Source organism: Perkinsus marinus, assembly GCF_000006405.1.
Source record: "Perkinsus marinus ATCC 50983 genomic scaffold scf_1104296958668, whole genome shotgun sequence".
NCBI classification, from domain to species: domain Eukaryota; phylum Perkinsozoa; order Perkinsida; family Perkinsidae; genus Perkinsus; species Perkinsus marinus.
The window spans coordinates 19371-34791 of NW_003206680.1; the positions used below are offsets into that span (position 1 = coordinate 19371).

Consider the following 15421-nt stretch of genomic DNA (forward strand, 5'->3'; position numbering starts at 1 on the left):
AACGAACCAATTCTAGCAGATCTATATTAGGGTTGAATCTATCAGTCTCCGTTCTCGGATACGATATAATACCCCGATTATACCTACACCGAGTCAATTACACATGGACAACAGTATTGCAATATATGTCCACTCGCATCAGCTGAGCTCAGGAGTTATAACAGTGTGGTAAAAGTTGCCCATGGTCTGTGCTGATATGGGAACATAATACGTTAACTGTTGTCAGTTGAGACTGTTGCGGTATGCAGTCCATCACATTTGTGTCTCCGTTGTCCCCATCTGTATCAGCTAAGATATCAGCTAAGCTATACCATCCCATTCGTTACTCATGAGTTATTGGTGAATAATCAAGTCTTGCTATCTGTAACAAGGCCGTATTGGATTGCATACATAGGCACAAGTCAACCACGTGTGTTGGTGACAAAATGAAAACTCTGAGGAGATTTTGGAAAATCCTTGTTACTTTCTGTACATTAATCGTATATATTCTCCCAATTCGTATATAAACTTCTTTGATTTGTGAGGAAAATATTGAGCTCAGCTGAGGAAGGCGAACATTTTTTTGCAGCACTGCTTATAGGTGTACAGAAACCATCACGAATTTTCCACAATTTCCTCAGAATTTTCACATTTTCATCAACACATGTGCAATTTATAGCACACTAATATTCAAGTTTTTCAAAAGCATTAAGCTGTACCCTCCTTGAAAATTGGGCTTCCATTTCCACATCCTTATCCCTAATTCTATACCTATAACTTGTTATTAAATGTATCAGCTTCTGTCCAGGGGATACAATGGAGTTTCACGAAAACATATTTCACGAGTACTGCATATCACCGCGAATATCGCGTTTTTCATACAGCATTCCGCCACTTCACGTAAAACGGGTTGTGAAACTCCAATATAATACACCTATTATATTCGCGATCAGTAGCAATCAACGCTCACACACGTGCAATACTCAACTCCATAAAAATCAGAAAATGACAAATTTTTTTCTTATCATCACATACCACTCTTATTCCTAAGTGTCTCGTGGATCTACCGAGGGTCTCTCAGGAAAAATATGCACATGTGTTAGTGACAATACGAAAATTCTGATGAAATTCGGAAATATTTGACGATTTCTGAGGAAGTATTTGCACAGCTCGACCAATAGGTATGGCTCTGCGGGAAAAATTGGAAAAAATTTGGGAAAATTGGGGAAAAAATTAAGAAAAATTTGGAAAAAAATGGAAAAGTTGAGGAAAACTTGGGGAAAATTGGAAAAATTGGTAAAAATGGTAAAAATGGTAAACATGGCAAAAATCGAGAAAGAACCTAAAATTTCCCGAAAACTCACAATTCCTCCGCAATCCTCATCGCTTGACGCGAGTCTATCCTCAATTTACTCGACGCCAACTTTGCGAACTCAACCGTACTCAAAGGGAGCGGTCTCCAACGAGACTTCGGATTATGTGACACGTGTGTCACAACACCACCACCGGACTGAAAATCATACAAACACGGAGTTCAATACATCATTAAATATTGGACTTTAACCACCCTAGTGATGTGAAAAACACTAGTGAAATACATACCCGACAACTACTGAATATCACCACGAATATCGCGTTTTTCACCGAGTTTTACGACGTCACTTCACGTAAAACGGGTTGTGAAACTCCATTAAACGTTGGAGTTTCACACGTGATATGAAGAACACTAGTGAAAAACATATTTCACAATATTCACTTCGCGAAAAACAAGTGTGTGATCGGTCGCGAAGCCATACACCTCTTAAATTCACATCGAGTATTATGCAACTTCACGTTAAACGGTTGAAACTCCATTATTAGTAAATCGTTGAAACACGAAATTATCATTCAAAAAAGGATGGTGTTCAGTCTGTTAATATAAACATACAGTTACAATGAATATAACTATACCGTAATCGGCGTAGAAAAAATCGATAAGGAAATTTTCGTTGGGATATGATCTCATAGATTTTCGAGAATGCTCTCGTATTTACGAAGATATTTATTTTCACACATCATACCATAAACATAGATTATTATTAAATATTCGTTAACCTGCTGTCGGGCGTACGGCGTCAAAAGCAGGTTTGAAAATGATCAAGAACATCTTGAAAATTTTCCGATCATCTTTATAGCAGCATAAGGCGAATAATAAGACCTATATACACCTATACAAAGATTCGAAATATGCCCAATATGAATATGCACATGTAGTAATATAAGTATGTTTATCGTATATATATACGTAATAATATGCGTCGGCGAAATCCGAGGGGAGAATGATCGCGAACAGATCTTACTCTGATCATCACTGTCGCGGCACAGCGCACACAATAGGATCTATATTAATATCCATATGCACTCAAACAAAGATTCAAAGTAGGCCCAAAACAAGCCCTACCTCTCGAACATGTTGTAAACATCTATCGTAGAGTAAAGTAGTAGCGAGATGATCGAATAATCGATGCCGTCCCCAAAGGAGTTTCACTTCAACCATGGGGCCGCCTTCCGGGTCACTTTTAATGAGCCCTTGTTCATGATCATCAGCTATAGGTCTCAAGGGCACTGATATCTGTTGTAACCACGTACAGGGAGTTTCAACGGACCAATCTTCGATCAATTCACGAATACTCAAACAGTGTATTTTCAGATGATACGAAAAAAATACCCGAAACTCGCCAAGATCTGTAAAATTACACAAAAATTTTGGGGAAAAATTTGTGAAATTCTCCTTGATTTCTGTGAACTGCTATCCTAATTCCTATACATCCTCCCAAAATTTAGTGACGAAACCTCTGAGCTCAGCCTCGGAAAGCAAACTTATATTCTACCATCACTATCGCAGACCACCGCACTCACCGTACACTTGATCGTCCAAAAAGGTTCCCTGATGAAATTCCTCTGCAGTAGCCAGCGTTGCACGACGAACCCCAGAGTTGGAAATTGACAGGGCCCATAAGAAAGTATGCCCTCGAGCAAAGGCAATCTCCTTTTATAACGCAAAGTGAGAAACCGCGTAAATGACGCTCCTGAGATTAGTGAGCTTATTGTCAGATCGAGTAGTAAAAGCAGTATGGGAAAATATGCACATGGTCAACTACATGTGTAGGTGGCATTCGTGGAAATTTCTGGTTTCGGCTGAGGAAAGCGATCCTATATTCCAACACTGAGTAAAAGTTTACGAGATCTACGGAAAATGTGGTATCGCATTTAACCGCTTCACTTTACTTAGAAAATATATTCATGATGACGTGTGGGAGAGTACGCATATGGACAACCACATATGTTGGTGATAATATGAAAATTCTAAGATGACATTTCATGAGTTTACCGTTGATCCCTGTATATTTCTACCCGGATTCTTGTACCAGCGTCTGTGATGAGTGATAAAATTCCCAACCTCAGCTAAGGAAAGCGAATATATATTCCAACACTGGGCGCAAGAGGGATCTTCTATATTCGATATCCAAAAACCCGCAGAGGCTCAATCCCAGGGCCCCGCTTTATCACCTATTCGTAAATCTATTTCTTGCCGAGCATCCACTGCAGCAGCCAGATGCGGATTCGGCCGCGCTAGATTCAAACAGGCTCGTGTGAGATCAGCGTGTGTGAGGGCGGAAAAATTCGCCCGATAAACGTTCAGCCTCGCATTAGCCTGATATGAAGAGAAATGTGGGTACTGACATTTCATCCGCAGTTTGGGAGAATATGCACATGATCAACTACATGTGTTGGACACAATATGAGAATCCTGAGAAAATTCTGGGAAAATTTTTGTTAATCATACAAATTCGGGTAGAAGTGTACAGAAATCAACGAGAATTCACACTACGTAAGACCAGACGATTACGGAGTTTTTCGCCCATTTAATCGTTGCTAATCCAACTACTACCTCTCTCGCTATTTCAATAACCTCATAAGCAATCGCCTCTCCTTCTCTATCACAATCCAACCACAACACGAGCCAATCGCACGTCCGGGCCAACCTCCTCAAGTTACCAGCTACTGGGCCCATGTCCGAAGCAACTGACCTATAATTCTACTACTCGATACATAAGTGCAATGTAATATAGTCGAATTGGTTAGACTGCTCGACCATACATCGAAAGGTACCCGGTTCGAATCTCCGTAAGTCCATTACCCTTTATATCAAAATGATCTACCACTAGCAAGAGGAAAAGTACTATAATTACATTACTAGCTCGACCGTCTACTCCGACACCACCAGAAATGCCCGAAATCTGGCCGGCTTATGGTATATATATATTACAAATATACTCATATATTTGATAATTATATGATATCTTAGTTTCACCCGAGATATAAAAAACACCAGTAAACACATATTTCACAATTCGTTCCTCAAAAATGCATATAAGCAGTGAATAACGCGTGAAACACGTCACACGAAAAATTGTGTGATATATTCGGTGTAATTCGACAAGTACTTCATATCGCGTTTTTCACATGGAGTATTACATCAATTCATGTTAAACGGGCGAAGCTCCGCTGTGTAGTGCCATCTACATAGCGCTGTAATATCCATATTCGTTCGCGATTCACCCGTGATACGAAAAACACTAATGAAAAACATATTTCACAATTCACTTTGCGGAAAACAATTGTATCATCGGTCGCGGAAACATACATCGAGTTTTACGCCACTTCACGTAAAACTAGTGGAACTCCATAAATTGCTTATCAACACTACTTGACGAGAGGTGCGTTATAGAGCGTCTCCGGATCAACCGTGTCCCAACGGCCTCGATATTCCTGCTCGAAATCAAGTCCCATTAGATGCCCCCGAACTGCCGTTACTACCATCATTACCTGATCACACTAGCAACTACTAATAACAACACTTCGCCTACTCGCGTAATGATCTGAGCATCACTAACCTCTATGATTAGTTCGATCATAATTAGAAATATTCTCAGAAGAAAAATTTAGAAATTTCACCCGTAACATGAAAAAACACATTTCACATTGCATTTCGCGAAAAACGCATGTGAGCAGTGTTTTACGTGATATGAGGCGACTTGTCCAATATAAGTGTTTTCAATTCACTTCGTATCGCGTTTTTCACATTGAGTATCACACCACTTCACGGTGAAACTCCAATATGTGTACATGTGCAACCTCCGACATATCGCGCCCGCCCAGCCCAAATTTTACTACATCAACATTGCCAAGTAGTCGGTAAGGGAACTCTCCTACTGGTGGGTTCCCATTCGGAATCACCCCACCTCCTAGCACTCTGCACATTTCGCGCGCCACAGAATTTTTCTCCGCCACATTCAGTGCTCTTATTCGTCTGCCACCAGCAGCAGCTGCTGGTGGTGGCGGCCTCATTAAAGGGAAGTGAAAAACTAGGAAATAAATATACTTTTCAAAGCTGACGATGCCACACGCTCAGTTTTACCACTGAGAAATTCCAAGTATAATGGAGTTGCACCACCCTAGTGATATGAAAAGCACTAGTGAAAAATATATTTCACTACTATCACCTGCATATCACCGCGAATATCGCGTTTTTCACCGAGTTTTACGCCACTTCACGTAAAATTCCATAGAATATTAACTACTGAATATAAGTCCGGGGTACACAGCACCTCGAAAATGGCGATACAACATCCTGTATTACAGGAATATACGTTTGCTGTCCTCAACTGAGCTCAGCCGTTTCCTCACTATTCATACAAGATTTCACACACGAATTCAACTGAGTCTGTACAAGAACATACTTCAAAAAGCTAATTTCTTCTCACGTTACGCCACTTCACTTTAAACTCTATTAATTCACTCACTTATCGCAACCTAGGCATCCCTCCGAAACAAGCATCAAATTCAGATCAATCAAAGGCTCTAATACTTCCCATATCCGTGATTCGTCCCAAGTCGCCAGTCTTCTTGATCGTTGGCCACCACAGTTCCAGACATTCCTCATCTTTTGCCAGGAGCTCAAACCACGGCGTGAAAACATAGTGATGCGAACGAGGCAATCGTCGAAGCTCTCGAAGATCTGATACCCAACGAGTTTCCTCAACCTAAAAAACGCATCGTTCAAGTTTCGGAGGAATTTCCTCACTAATTAAAAATAGGAGTGTCCACAAACCAACAAAAAATTTCTCAGAATTTTCATTTTGTGTTTGCATATTTTTTCCGTGTCGACGTATAAATATTCACCTCCTCCGGATTGTGAACAACCGGAATTTGGTCCTTGCAAAATCCAATCAAAATATAGTCAATTTCGGCCTCGCCAAAATCAGACCCATCTCCTGAGCATCGGGCCGAATACCTAAACAACAAGTATAATTCCGAGGCGCGCGGTAATTTCCTCCCCTCACTCTACTTTATTCTGGTCAGCGGATGGAGCTCTTGAATCAACTGAAAAACAATATTGGAGAAATATATATTTTCTTTCCTCAGCTGAGTTCAGGAGTTTATATGCGAATTCGGGTAGAAGTGTACAGAAACGATGTTCATATTGTCATCACCAACACATGTAGTTGACCATGTGCATATTTTCTTCCAACAAACCTCATCCTTTTTGATGCCCAACTCTTGTTCGAGTCGCCTATACGCGGCCGCAACAACTCCTTGTGTCGGAGGCTCCTGAGAAGATACAAAATATTTCAAAATTATGTCCGGGAAATTCCCTACAGTGTTTTCATCATCGTTATACTCGGGATGGCTACAACAAGCATTAGCCCACATGGAGGGATAAGTAATCTGTAGGTGAAACATAGGATGCGAGTTGTCGTAGGAATGGTACTCACCTTATTAGCCGCCCTCTTCTGTATCAACATCGACCCGGTACTCTTCTCGAACAACAGCACTGAGAATGCTCTGTGGTAGAGATCTGAATGGGATTCGACGTTGCTAGTAGTGATAGTAAATCGTCACATTAGTAGTAATGGTGATAGTAAATCGTCACATTAGTAGTAATGGTGATAGTAAATCGTCACATTAGTAGTAATGGTGATAGTAAATCGTCACATTAGTAGTAATGGTGATAGTAAATCGTCACATTAGTAGTAATGGTGATAGTAAATCGTCACATTAGTAGTAATGGTGATAGTAAATCGTCGCAATATTAGCGGTAAGAGTAAATCGACTTATTATAGTAGAATCTACTAAATGAAAGTACAATATAGCGTACTTTTATTGGAGATGTTGGCCCATAAGTGTGACTCGAGCTTAGATAGAGGACCAATAGCCTTATCATCGGTGGATACCTGACATAATAGTAGTAGTAGTAGTAGTAGTAGTAGTAGTAGTAGTAGTAGTAGTAGTAGTAGTAGTAGTAGTAGTAGTAGTAGTAGTAGCAATGATAGTAGTAGTAGTAGTAGTAGTAGTAGTAGTAGTAGTAGTAGTAGTAGTAGCAATGATAGTAGTAGTAGTAGTAGTAGTAGTAGTAGTAGTAGCAATGATAGTAGTAGTAGTAGTAGTAGTAGTAGCAATGATAGTAGTAGTAGTAGTAGTAGTAGTAGCAATGATAGTAGTAGTAGTAGTAGTAGTAGTAGTAGCAATGATAGTAGTAGTAGTAGTAGTAGTAGTAGTAGTAGTAGTAGTAGTAGTAGTAGTAGTAGTAGTAGTAGTAGTAGTAGTAGTAGTAGTAGTAGTCTCACTTGAATAACTTTAGATTTATGCAACAAGTCGATCTGTTCCTGTGAGGAAGCTACTGGTATCTTACCAGATGTCGAAGTTGACATAAGTCGACGAGTAATGACCGCTGCCCTGCTCGCCATAGTGACGCCAACCGATGAAAGAAAAAACACCAAGTCATCGGGCGCGCGCGGCTGTTTTCTAGCGGAGCGAAGCGATTTATGTTTGTCGTTTTTCGAGAACGGTAGATTGTGGTGTTCACAATTCAACAGGTAGTGTTGATTGTATTCTTCCGTAATAATGCAAATTTTCATAAAGACGCTGACTGGACGAAAAAGCAACTTCAATTTCGAGCCGGATAATACAGTAAGGCACGTGAAGGAAGCCTTACAAGAGAGGGAAGGAATACAGGTATCTTGGGATATCTTGAGGTTGAGCGTGCAAGATACAAAATAGGCCCAAATGAGTGCCATTTTCTCAGGTGGAACAGATTAGGCTAATCTATTCCGGCAAGCAGATGAGTGATGATTGCAAGTTATCCGACTACAATGTAAAACCCGGGTCGACCATCCACATGGTCCTTCAACTACGTGGCGGCCTATAAAAAAAGGTAATACCATTCTTCGCTCACATCATCTCCATCGCTTCCTCAGTTACCCTTCTTCCTCCTCTCTATGGTGTTTCGTTTTAGTCTATAGCAGTGTTGGAGGAATATATGTTCGCTTTTCTCACCTGGGCTCAGCTGGAAATTTGGGTAGAAGTGTACACAGAAATCAACAAGAATTTTCACCAAAAAAATTCCTCAGAATTTCCGTTTTATCACCGACACATGTTCATATTTCCCCACACTTTTGAGAAATAACGTCTCCCAGGATTTGATAACAACTGGGACAATGTTTATAGTTTACATGGGAAACTGATTGAAGACTATGTTCCTAGCCATTCCCCCCCCCGGGAGTTGGAAAAGTTATGGTTGCTGACTGAATGAGACTTAAGAGGATATCTATATTATAAATACCTTCACTATTAATATGATTAGTAGTATATCTTCAGAGGAGTATAATGATAATAGATGATTCTCAATGGAGTTTCACAAACCGTTTTACGTGAAGTGGCGTCGTAAAACTCGGTGAAAAACTAGGCGATATGCAGTAGTCGTGAAATATGTTTTTCATATATACGTCGTCCATTGACAAGTCGGAAATAACAAATTTCGAAAAATATATATTTTTCATAAAAAGGATACCTCAGTTTTTCCCTGTCCTTCCTCACTACGCGCCGCTTCGCCTCCTTTTTCCCCCTAATGCAGCCCACAGTCCAACTCAGCGACTTCTGCCAAACTAAAGTCTCGGCCAATCGAATCAACTTTGCTATCGGACAGCCTTCTGACGGTAATCATTTGTTATTTTCCGATTTTTGAAAAAATCAACTTTTCCAATTCAGCTGTAGTGCCTACTAAGATCCTCAAGGAAGCGATAGAAGTAGGATGTGCCGCAGCAGTTGAAGATTGGTGTATGTACCAATACGCGACTACCCAGGGGCCTCTCAAATTCCGCGAAGCCTTGGCTAAGGTGAGCCGAAAAATTTTTTTCCGGAAAAAAATCTGATTTTTTTCGTGAAAAAATTGTAAGTAGAGGATTTGATTTACCATTTTACCAAGTATTGAGAGTTGTGTCGATGCGATGTAAACAATTGAGGTTTGATGTCGGTGAAAAAGATGTAAATTTTTGTAAACTCGAAAAATGGTTTTTTTCCTGAAATTTTCTGATACCGTGTTGAATCGTCATTGTCCAGTGATATCATATTTCTTGTCTACTCTCCCGAATTCATTTGTAGTAGCTCGAGTTGCATAAACCAATTACACTTCGAGACGATCCTTGTTTTGCACATGGACCTCATGTGTATCTTCCTAGGAGGAACCTAAGATATTTCCACCGCACCATAACCGTGATAATAAATGGTCAATATTATTACCATAATTATTATTATATTGGAGTTTCACCACCCTAGTGATATGAAAAACATATTTCACGACTACTGCGTAGTGTGAATATCGCGTTTTTCACGGAGTTTTACACCACTTCACGTAAAAACGGGTAGCGAAACTCCATTAGATGGTATTTATTGTGGTATTACTAATACATGTAGTTATTCCTATAAGGTAATTAGTACAGTTTATGATATCTTATAGAAAGCTTTCATAGAAATGATCATAATATTTAATGAATATTCAATCACTATACCGTTAATTTTACTATTTTCGTATGTAATATAACGTAATAATGTATTATACAGTGGAGTTTCACAACCCGTTTTACGTGAAGTGGCGTAAAACTCGGGGAAAAACATATGCAGTAGTCGGGAAATATGTTTTTCTCTAGTGTTTTCCATATCACTAGGGTGATGAAAATCCATTGTTTGATAACACGTCAAACTTCGCAGTCATCTTACTGGGCCTATTGTGAATCTTTCTTCTCAGATGCTATCGAGCTCCTACAGCACAGCCGTTCAGCCTGATCACCTTGTTCTTACCTCGGGAATTTCCGCGGCACTTAGTATTCTCGCGAAGGGCGTCGTGGGAGGCCCTGGTAGTAGTGATGTTGACGATGAATTGTGGTAAGGGATGGAGTCTTTCAGGATCGGTCGTGTTGGTGGAAAATAATACCTATTTTTTGGCGGGAAACATTTTCAAGGAAGTTGGTAGTGCAGGGGTTTGGTGACAATGAGGAAATTTGGTGACATTCTGGGTGGCGTACACTGAGCCATGTGGGAGCTCAGAAAAACGAGAAAAATTGATTTTTTTCTCGAATTTGATCAGAAAAAAATACGCTACTATGCACGAGCGTTGATAGGTGCCTCGCTGATTCCAGTGCCAATAGATGAGGAAGGCCTTATCCCGGACGAGCTCGAGAGCATCCTGAGGAGAGAAAAGGTTTCCGCGTTATATACGAGTAATAACGGCATTAAATATTGTGATGGATTGTATTGTTAGTACCTGTGCATCACAACCCACAGGGAACGGTGATGAGTGTTGGTCGGCAGAAGGCGGTGATGGAGCTTGCGGTGAAATATGATTTTCTGGTGAGTTTGGTATTAGAGTAGGAGTTTACGGGAAGCCCGGAAAGTTTCGGAAAAGTTACGGAAAGTCACGGAAAGTTACGGAAAAGAATTTGCAGAATTTCCATAGTCATCGACGCACGTAGTTGATGATGTGTGTATTTTCTCACCGCATAGTGTTTGGATTCTGAATTCAGCGTTAATGATTTCGAGCTGGCCACAGATGTGAGTTTTTTCGCGGAAATTTTAATCGATTTTTCCCTCAATCACTGAATGAATTGATTCCATGGTTCATAATTAGTTTGGGTAATTTTGTGGCGCGCGAAATTTTTCTTCAGGTTATCTCTGATGAACCCTACGGTCTACTGCACTATGAAGACGTTTCGAAGTGAGTGCTGATTGTCGGAATTAAGATGATTTAGTTATGGTTTTTAGGTCAGCGCAGGGAGGCATTCGATCGCTGATGCAGGTGGCTGGTATGAAGGATGATTGGATGAGACACTGTGTGGTGTGTGGATCGTTTTCTAAGGTGAGGCGGAGCGAAGCGATGCATGTTTATCAAATTTCATATACTCAAAATAAAACATATGCAAATTTTTATTCCATGGTAGGGGATTGGAAGAAATTGCAGGAAATTGCAGGATTTCGGGTTTTTTCCTCGCAAATTTTCAGATTCTGGCGCCCGGTTTGCGGCTGGGGTGGTATCATACGCATCCGGAAAACATCCCCAAGATTTTGTCGAGCGGAGTTTTGCGTGAGAAAGTTCATCTTGACAGTTTGAAAGTAATGGAGAGCTTTCAGTTAGCGGTGGTGGGCCGCCTCCCGTTCTGGTCGAGGCTGTGACGGAATTGATGAGGAGTGGACGATTAGAAGAACATTTGGTAGTGTGGGGACTGGGGATGATGTTAGGAGTTGATGGTATGCTTTCGAAGATATGATGCTTTTTTGGTACGTGATGTCTGGTTGAGTAGCCGTTCACTGCAGAAGTAAAATTACAATGGAGTTTAAGCCGTTTTACGTGAAGTGGCGTAAAACTCCGTGAAAAACGCGATATTTGCGTCTTGCAGTAGTCGTGAAATATGTTTTTCATATCACTAGGGTGAGACTCCAATGTGAAACTTTAGGCGTTTTTATTATTTCAAGTCTATAACACATACGCTGAAGGCGTCTAGCAACATTTCTGGTTTAGAGCAGGGACCGAACTCGGGTAGTATTTCTAGGATGTTTTAGGATGATCTGAGAAGGATATATGGATCGCGGTTGGCGGCGATGGTGGCTGCTTTGGAGGAGGAGATGTCTGATTATGTGACGTTTCATAAGCCGAATGGAGGTTACTTCCTCTGGTTGAAGTTTAAAAAGTAGTAGGAAGTTTAGTGTAGTGGTAGAGCATCGGGATGTCTATCCCATGACCCTGGTTCTATCCCTGGCGATGTGTTTTTTCTCAGATTGCCAGCTGGGAAAGATACCACGGAGTTCCTCGAATTCTGCAGAGATAAAGGCGTTGGATTTCTACCTGGTGAACTGTCGCGTCTCAATTTGCTATGGGAATATTAATTATTACAGGTGCTCGAACTTCAGTGGATGGGAGTTGTGGTCACGACTGCATTAGACTCTCCTTCGCCTTTTACACCGAACCGGAGATCCGCAGTGGTATTCATAAGTTGGCTGAAGCATGGGAGCAATTTTGTGGCGAGTGACGCAGTTTTCCCGCATAGAGAGTCACTTTTTTAGTCTTATCCGTTTTTCGTAGTCCTGTTTCCCTCGGCGGTCCAATTGTGAGGTGTGGGTACAATTTCGTGGCGCGCGGTAGTTGATCTCTGTAGTTGGTAATATCCGCTATGTTATCGTTGAGTCCAGACTGCCGGCAATGCATCGATTGGCATCTTCATGATCACGCCCTATTCCCGAGCGTTAAAGAGGCTGTCGAGAGCTGTCGCATGGCAGCTGAGGTAGGTTCTTGAGCAGGAGATATGTGGAAAATTATTTCAAGCCGTGTAGAAGAGTTAACCGTGTGAACTTAGCCTTACATGGCATGAGCGGCCTCTTTTTCCCTTTTGGAAAACTGCGTGTTGAGAATTTCGGTTGAGGAAGAGAAGTTGCTATTGTCTGGTGCATTCCTATCGTAGTCGTGATCTCGGATAAGATCTGTGTTCCGGTGATCGGATGGCACTGTACTGACTTGGTTCTAGTGCTCAGCAACTGTGGGAAATATTTTACGCTGCTAGTAGATCTAGTGTAATGTTAACGGAAGCGAAATTTCGAGGTAGTTTGACGGTTTCGAAAATGTCTTTGTTGTTGAGGTGCATCGCCTTCACGATGCATCGTGGGCTGCTATCAAGAGGATCGGTCATAATTGGTCTTCTAGTACTCCCTCAGCCGTGATGGATGCTGATGGTGCTCACAAGGCGGCCGAATTTATTCGGAGTTGCATAGCTAGGTGGTCGGAGATTTCGATGCATCTCGAGTGTTGTTGTTCTTGTTCTTGTTGGTATTGTTGTTGTTCTTGTTGGTATTGTTGTTGTTGTTGTTGTTGTTGTTGTTGTTGTTGTTATTGTTGTTGTTGTTGTTGTTGTTGTTGTTGTCGTTGTTGTTGCTGTTGTTGAAAGCGCGGAAAGCCGGTGGGCTGATGCCACTTGGCAAATGCCAGTGTGAAATGCCCGCCTTGTTCTTGCTAGATTTCGGTGCGATGGAGTTGTTGAGATCGAAAGTAGTTGTTCGTCGTTAGTCACAATCGATTGTCTGTTGCCATCGTCTTGGGATGTTTATGTGGTCTTGTTGGTCTCAACGGATGTTATGAGGGGTGTTTTCATCCACATGTGAGTTTAGGGTGGTGATGATCTCAGGCATCTACGACACACTATCATCGCCCCTTGTGAGAAGATATGTCACTTGAAGATGCTATGAGGTGGTTGGTCTTGGGGATCGAACGCGGGGTCTTCCGATAGTCGGCACGTGTACATGACCTGTTGAGTACTTTTCCTGGATAATGATTGGTTGTTTTGTTGGCGTGTCTCATGAGAATATGCATGTGTTGGTGACAGTATGAGAGTTCTGGGAGGAAATCTCGGGAAATTCTTATTGGTTTCTGTATACTCCTATCCGAATTTGCATATGAACTGCTATACTTAGTGAGGAAATTCCCTTGAACTAATCTGAAGAGAGGCAAACATACTTTCCGACACTGCTGACGATTTCCAATATCTGTCAGCATCATCGGTTGCTGTTGTTTATATTTTCGAGGAGAATCCCCTTATAGAAGTGATGTCAACTGCAACGACGGGTCGGGTTCATAAAGACGCCTTGTCATCGAGGTCGCCGGTTAAAGGGAAGGAAGGAGGGAAAGGAGATGAACGTACTTTGAGTAAGGAGATGGACAAACTGATGGAAGAGCAGTAAGCGAGAGGTCTCGGGTTCGAACCCCAGGGCGGGCACTTTCGCGCCGGTCAGTGCTCGCATTCAAGAGAGGCTGGCTGAGACTAAACCACCGCCAGTGGACTCGAATGAAGTGGGAGGAATCGTAGACTATGATCAAGACGATGAGGGAGGAGGAGGAGATTCGGGAGAAGCCGCTACAGCTGGTGGGGTTAATGAAATTTCGTGCCGCGTGATGGTTTTTGGTGTGATCAGATGGTCGGGCTGGGAGAGAATCGCAACCTCGGCAATCTGAGGAGCTAACGGAGGAGCAGCGAGAGAAGGAGGCGAAAGCGAGGTTTATAAAGAGCGAACTTGGAGGGTTCTCGGAGGCTAGCCCACAGGTATTAATACTCGTTTCCCTATCACTGAGTTGACGGGCTGAACTGATGGTCTCAACCGCCGAATAGATTTTTGAAGGACATTATATTGTGAATTCGGGGTGTGAAAAAGTTTGGAATTTGTGGTGAAGTTTTTTAGTGAAATTGTGAAGTGAACTGTGAGTGGTTTTGATCGTTTGGTTTTTTTAATCGGAAAATTAATCATCGAGTTTTTGATGTGATATTTTTAGATACGCGAGAGCATGAAGAGGAATAGGAGGATGTTTGGTAACCTTCTCGGTTACCTCGGCAGTGCGAAGCAGAGGTTAGAAAGTGATAGGAAGAGGGATGCAACTCAACGTAAATGGAGGCGGCAATTTCGTGGCGCGCGGTAATTGTTGGGCTCAGGTCAAGAGGAATGTGCCCAAAGAGTTGAAGCTAAATTGGCTCGACAACGCAACAACTTGAGAGAAATAAGACGTCTTGAATGGGAGGAGAGAAGGAAACAAGATCGAGAGCGCTTGGTAGTAGGAGGAGGCGACGAAGTCGAGGTTGGCTGGCGATATATATATTTTTTGTTATTGATTATACCAGATTTTGTTGATGTATATATAGCTACGTTACTATGGATGGAGTTTCACCCTTGTGATATGAAAAATATATTTCACGACTGCTGCATATCACCGTGAATAACGCGTTTTTCACAGGGTTTTACGCCACCTCACGTAAAACGGGTTGTGAAACTCCAATAGATATACCATTGTAAATTACAATTTGCAATTTTCCTGTTCCTATCCTTCTCCGTTTTACTATGTTTATATATACTCAAATGTATACCGTCAACTCAGGAACAAGTGTTAAAGGAAATGGAGGCTAAGAAGATAGAGCTGTTGAAGATTCGCTTACAGAGTCATTACGAGTAGTTGATCGCTGCGTGTGTGAGCGAAGGGATTTTCTGTTTTATCACCTTAGAAAAATGACTGGGTTCATTCGCACCAACGCCCAAC

The 15421-nt window shown here is 41.6% G+C and overlaps 4 protein-coding genes across 4 annotated transcripts in view; 3 read left to right on the top strand and 1 right to left on the bottom strand.

The window, feature by feature from the left end:
* Pmar_PMAR021277 (prokaryotic dna topoisomerase, putative) overlaps positions 1 to 7733 on the bottom strand; it is a gene marked incomplete at both ends in the record, with an annotated part of 9084 nt that extends 1351 nt beyond the window's left edge. Inside the window, 15 exons of the mRNA XM_002774225.1 lie at positions 8 to 83; positions 1344 to 1489; positions 2420 to 2523; positions 2874 to 3047; positions 3529 to 3673; positions 3911 to 4049; positions 4730 to 4848; positions 5314 to 5387; positions 5891 to 6065; positions 6205 to 6316; positions 6371 to 6405; positions 6559 to 6750; positions 6798 to 6880; positions 7181 to 7256; positions 7650 to 7733. Coding sequence (XP_002774271.1) covers positions 8 to 83; positions 1344 to 1489; positions 2420 to 2523; positions 2874 to 3047; positions 3529 to 3673; positions 3911 to 4049; positions 4730 to 4848; positions 5314 to 5387; positions 5891 to 6065; positions 6205 to 6316; positions 6371 to 6405; positions 6559 to 6750; positions 6798 to 6880; positions 7181 to 7256; positions 7650 to 7733 — 1734 coding nt within the window. The remainder of the gene's footprint in view (positions 1 to 7; positions 84 to 1343; positions 1490 to 2419; positions 2524 to 2873; positions 3048 to 3528; positions 3674 to 3910; positions 4050 to 4729; positions 4849 to 5313; positions 5388 to 5890; positions 6066 to 6204; positions 6317 to 6370; positions 6406 to 6558; positions 6751 to 6797; positions 6881 to 7180; positions 7257 to 7649) is intronic.
* Positions 7734 to 7926: 193 nt separating this feature from the next.
* On the top strand, positions 7927 to 8230 carry Pmar_PMAR021278 (ubiquitin, putative; the record flags this gene model as incomplete). Its single annotated transcript, XM_002774226.1, has 2 exons — positions 7927 to 8037; positions 8108 to 8230. The coding sequence occupies 2 exons, from the start codon at positions 7927 to 7929 to the stop codon at positions 8228 to 8230; spliced, it is 234 nt and encodes a 77-aa protein (XP_002774272.1).
* A 699-nt stretch (positions 8231 to 8929) lies between these two features.
* On the top strand, positions 8930 to 12380 carry Pmar_PMAR021279 (conserved hypothetical protein; the record flags this gene model as incomplete). The annotated part of the gene is made up of 13 exons (XM_002774227.1): positions 8930 to 9017; positions 9070 to 9197; positions 10106 to 10214; positions 10264 to 10326; positions 10479 to 10577; positions 10619 to 10707; positions 11022 to 11071; positions 11119 to 11212; positions 11356 to 11437; positions 11485 to 11564; positions 11914 to 12041; positions 12129 to 12199; positions 12247 to 12380. The coding sequence occupies 13 exons, from the start codon at positions 8930 to 8932 to the stop codon at positions 12378 to 12380; spliced, it is 1215 nt and encodes a 404-aa protein (XP_002774273.1).
* Positions 12381 to 13944: 1564 nt separating this feature from the next.
* Pmar_PMAR021280 (conserved hypothetical protein) lies at positions 13945 to 15337 on the top strand (the record flags this gene model as incomplete). The annotated part of the gene is made up of 6 exons (XM_002774228.1): positions 13945 to 14075; positions 14131 to 14261; positions 14311 to 14438; positions 14666 to 14774; positions 14823 to 14938; positions 15263 to 15337. The coding sequence occupies 6 exons, from the start codon at positions 13945 to 13947 to the stop codon at positions 15335 to 15337; spliced, it is 690 nt and encodes a 229-aa protein (XP_002774274.1).
* Between the last annotated feature and the right edge of the window lie 84 nt (positions 15338 to 15421).